Here is a 4,435-nt window from a genome sequence, read left to right on the forward strand (position 1 = left end):
AGACAGCATCACACGCAAACCCACAGCCCGCATGCTCACACGCTCATGTGTCATTCACGCTGGAACTGCACACTCAAAGGCACCCGAAGTCACCGGTCTTCTGAAAAAACACAACACTGGCTCTCGCATTCTGTCACACGTCCACGCACACACACGCTGCCGGCTCCACGCCCCACGTGATCGTCACCTGTCACAGACACTCAGCGCTCCCCCCGCGCCCTCCTTCCCCGGGCGGTCCCTGCCCTTCCCCTCTCCTTGCGCTGTGTAGGCGGTCCCTTTGTGCCAGCCCTGCCCCACGACGACCCCAAGACAGCCTGGACCCCACTCTGCAGCCCCTCAGAACCTTGCCCTACTGGTCGGCCTGAGGGGCTTGACCTCGAGGGATCTTCCACTGGGGTTTGGGGGCGTCCTGGGCACCTCAGGCTGTTGAGCCGCATCCCTGACCCCGCCCACTCGAAGCCGTCAGCCCACCCCCAGTTGTGACAGCCGCACGTGTCCCCAGAGATCGCCAAGTGTACCCTGGGGAGCAGAGTCATCTGGAGTGGGAACCGCTGTTCTGCGATCAGGGAGGACACATCAGTCTTTGTCACAGCATCCCCAGTCGGGAAGTGGGGCCTTATTCCTTCCTGCCTGCTCCAAGCGCAGCTACACCAGCAATCCCCATCGCAAACGAACCCAGCAGAACCGTCGCCCATGTGGCGGACCCCGAGGCCAGTTCCCGAGCGGTGTGTCCTTGGTGGATGAGGTTCCCGCTGGCCAAGATCCCCCAGCAAGTGAGGCCCCTGGCAGGTGAGGCCCTGGAGCCCAGATTCCTGCCGGTGAAGGTGCCCAGGAGATGAAGTCCCAGGTCAGTGAGCTCTCCAGCAACCAGAGTCCCCAGCAGGTGAGATTCCTGAACGCAGAGCTGGCTGGCAGGCGAGGCCCCGGGCTGCCGGCTCACGTGAACCAAGAGGCGATGCTGGGAACCGTCTGGTACCTGACTTCCTCTTGCAGCCGCCAGCAGGCCTTGCAGAACATGAGGTCCCAGCTGAAGGATCGAGGCCGCAGCGTCTCCCGCCAGCGGAAGTAGGTCAGGTAGCGGGCGTGGTCCCTGTCCAGCGCCAGCAGGTACTGGGCCAGCTCCTTGGGGCTCTGGAAGTCGTCGACATGGATGAAGGCGTCAGGCGGCAAGAACTGTTCGTAGTTCCTGCGCCCGGGGCCCATCACCACGGGCACGGCCCAGGCCTGCAGGGCGTTCTTCCACAGCTTCTCTGTGATGTAGTCGGGGTGCAAGGAGTTCTCGAAAGCCAGGTAAAACTTGTACTGGGACAGCTGCTCGGTCATGAGCGCCCGGGGGAGCGGCCGGTGGAAGCGGCCGTACACGTCCACGTGGAGATGCACGCGGAGCTGCTGGTAGTAGCGTACCCGCTCTGAGTCGTGCCTCCAGTTGGACACCACCCAGGCCACCAGCTGGGTCTTGGCCGAGAGGTTGACTGGGGCACTGGCCGGAGGGCCTGGCCACGGCTCGAGCCAGCCGTATGGCGTGAAGATGTCTGAGTCTCTGCGGTAGGACATGGTGAGGTTGAAGTGTCCGTCCAGGGCCTTCAGTTGAGGGGAGTGGACAGGCGATTCCATGTTGAACCAGACCCAGCGCTGGCCCGGTGGCCTCGGGGACGGTGGGAGCAGCTCCTCTGGCCGATAGCTGACCTCCCGGTGATGCACGAGGACCGCGTCCGCCTGAGGGTACACGCTGCGGTTGGCGGTCAGCTGGCAGTCGGCTGTGCCGGGCCACAGGTCTGAGCAGCGGGACAGAGCCACGGGGGTGTTAAATGGCCACGTCCACAGCAGGAGAAGCAGGGGCGAGCGTGTCGGGGGCCCCGTGGTGGCCTGGCAGGGGCCCTCCCCGGAGGACACCCACCCAGCACACCCACTGGGAGCCGTGGGGGAAGGGCCTACTGCAGTGGCCTCCGACTTAGGGGCCTCGTCGTGGGACACACGCAGGTAGGAGAAGAAACACAGGGCCAAAAACAGCTGCAACAGCAGCCTGGGGAGATAATAGCGCCAGGGACATCGTATCTTGGCCCAGCCGAGTGGATCCATGGGTGAGAACAGCTGGAGGAGGGAGAGTGGAGAAAGCAGCACCGATTACAAATGTGATAACTCACGCCTGGGTGCACACGTGGCTCAGCAAAGTTAATATTGAGTCCACAGGTGGCACGGTCACAATCCCCATGTTACAGAGGAGAACACCGAGGCCAGGGCACTCAGAGCGAGGACATGAGGACAAGAGGACACGGCACAGCTGGAATTCCAGCAGAAACAGTCCAACCCGGAGCCCGCTTCCTCCCAGCCGGGAGGCACGGCTTCGGGAGGGGTGCCCAGGGGAGGTGGGAGAGGCGCAACAGCTCCAGGGTCCCACCTTGACCCTGCCCTTTCCTAATATCTCCAGACCCTTCCCCAGTCTGGGGAGAAGACAGAGTGGGTTACAGGGGCTCCCAGTGCCTTGTTGAGGCATAAGTTCGCAGCTTCGCTGAGAAGGGTACAATGGGATTGGGCTTTGAGGGCAGTGTAGTAGCGCACCAGGGACAGCAGGAGCTGGGGGGAAGGGTGTTCCTGGCAGAACAAACAGGCGGTGCGAAGGCCTAGAGCTGAGAGAGCCTTGCCTGTTTGCAGGGGGAGCAAAGGAAGTGCTTAGGGGTGCCAGTGTGAACTTGATTTTACATTTCCCGGGCGTTGCCGCTCACTAAGTGCTTAAAGACAGCCGCTTGGGCTCTGTGCTGGGTGATCCTGGGTATTCTGAGGTCTGGGTGATTTCTCTGCATTCCTGGTCCTTCCTGTCCCCGCAGGCGGCCATATAGTCCTCCCAGACCCCAGACCACACCACTGAGCAGCAATCTACGACCTTGGCTCTGCCCCGCTCCGCTTCCTGCTGCCCTGGAGCGGCCCGTTTCACAGATGAGAAAACTGAGGCCCAGACACGTGTGTGCCTCCTGCCTCAGTACGCAGAGCGAGAGCATCGGGAGCCCGAACTTCAACTCTCCCTGTTAACGTGACGGCTAAATTCTCCCCCATGTGGCTGGTAGAGCGCAGTCGCCAGCCCGGCACCATCCCATAGAACTTTCTGCGACCAGGGAAGGCTTCTACGTCTGCACCATCCCAATCTGTGGCCACCAGCCCGGTTCGGCTACTGAGCCCTTGCGATGTAGCTGTTGTGTCTGAGGAGCGGACTTGGTGATGCTCATTAATGTCAAAACCGGAACCCTCTCCGATAGGTCAGAAACAGCTTCGAAACGAAATCGAACCCAAACGACGTCTGCTTCTCAACTCAGGGACTGGCAAATGCCTGCATACACTTGGAACACCGTGAGTGTTCACGTCTGCCGCTTGCTCTGTGTGTGTTGTGGTCTAAGTACAGACCCAGTGTCTCTGAGGAAAACTAAGTGTCCGCGTTAGCTGTGCTGCCAGAAGCGGGCGCCGGAGCCCCAGGACTCAGAGTGAAAAGGAGAATGCAAAATATCAGTGATTTCTACACCGATCACACCGAAATAACACTAGTCTGGACCTACTGGGTTAAAGAAAGTACGTTATTTAAATTGTTTACCTGTGTCTTACATTTAAAAAACGTGGCTACTGGGAGCGTGTTGTGCATCTACGTGGCTCGATGGCATCTCTATGGGGCGCCGTGTGTGGCTCCAGAATGCCTAAGCAGGGACTGAGCGAGGAGTGTAATTTAAATGCACTGACACTCAGGACGTGCCCTGTGGTTAAGCGGCGCGCGACGTGGTTGAGTCTCAACTTCCGCGGTCCGACACGGGAGTCCCTGGCCGTGCGCGGCTACTGTCATTTGTCGCGTGGCTAATACGACAGGGGAACTGAAGTGCAAATGTTGTCACATCTCACATGTGCATAAAAGCTGAACCAAATAAAGCATTTTTATGGAGTGCAGCTCTACCGCTTGAGGAGAAACCCATTTCACTGCGGACGTGGATAATTTAGCATCCAAACAGGGATGTGCGTAAAGCATGGAATGTACTCTGCATCGCTGCGACTTCGTGCGACAGCAAGAATGTAAAACATCTCATTGATAACTTTCTATGTTGGTTACGTATGGAGATAATGCTTTGGATGCATGGGGTGAAATAAAATAAAATATCACGAACACTAATTTTACTGGAATCTTTCTATTCTTTTCAATGTGGCTGCTAGAAAATCGCAAACTACATTACGTGGCAGAAAATAGCATGGCCAACCCCTGAACGCCCACACCACGCAGCAGTCCCACTCCTAGGTATCCACCCAGCGGGACGGGAGCAGGGACTGGACCAGACATGCGCACACCTGCGCTCATAGCAGCAATGTTCCCAACGGCCCAAAGCTGCTAACGCCCCAACCGTCCATCGACAGATGATGGATAAATACAATGTGGTCCAGTCAGACGATGGAATAGTATTCAGCC

General features: G+C 58.6%; 1 protein-coding gene across 1 annotated transcript; it reads right to left on the minus strand.

Moving 5' to 3' along the window:
* Positions 1–936: 936 nt before the first annotated feature.
* LOC105301069 (galactoside 3(4)-L-fucosyltransferase-like) lies at positions 937–2,079 on the minus strand. Its single transcript, XM_023538590.1, has 2 exons — positions 1,936–2,079; positions 937–1,866 (listed from the first exon to the last, which is right to left on the minus strand). Exons 1-2 carry the CDS (start codon positions 2,077–2,079, stop codon positions 937–939), a joined length of 1,074 nt encoding a protein of 357 aa, XP_023394358.1.
* Between the last annotated feature and the right edge of the window lie 2,356 nt (positions 2,080–4,435).

Source organism: Pteropus vampyrus, unplaced genomic scaffold (assembly GCF_000151845.1).
Source record: "Pteropus vampyrus isolate Shadow unplaced genomic scaffold, Pvam_2.0 Scaffold226, whole genome shotgun sequence".
NCBI lineage: Eukaryota > Metazoa > Chordata > Mammalia > Chiroptera > Pteropodidae > Pteropus > Pteropus vampyrus.

What these genes read in the sequence shown, in the direction of transcription:
- LOC105301069 (XM_023538590.1), bottom strand. Translation starts at nt 2,079, where the DNA reads ATGGATCCACTCGGCTGGGCCAAGATACGATGTCCCTGGCGCTATTAT. An exon ending in CTAAGTCGGAGGCCACTGCA is followed by an intron (nt 1,867 to 1,935) that starts GTAGGCCCTTCC and finishes GGCCCCTGCCAG; the next exon opens with GCCACCACGGGGCCCCCGAC.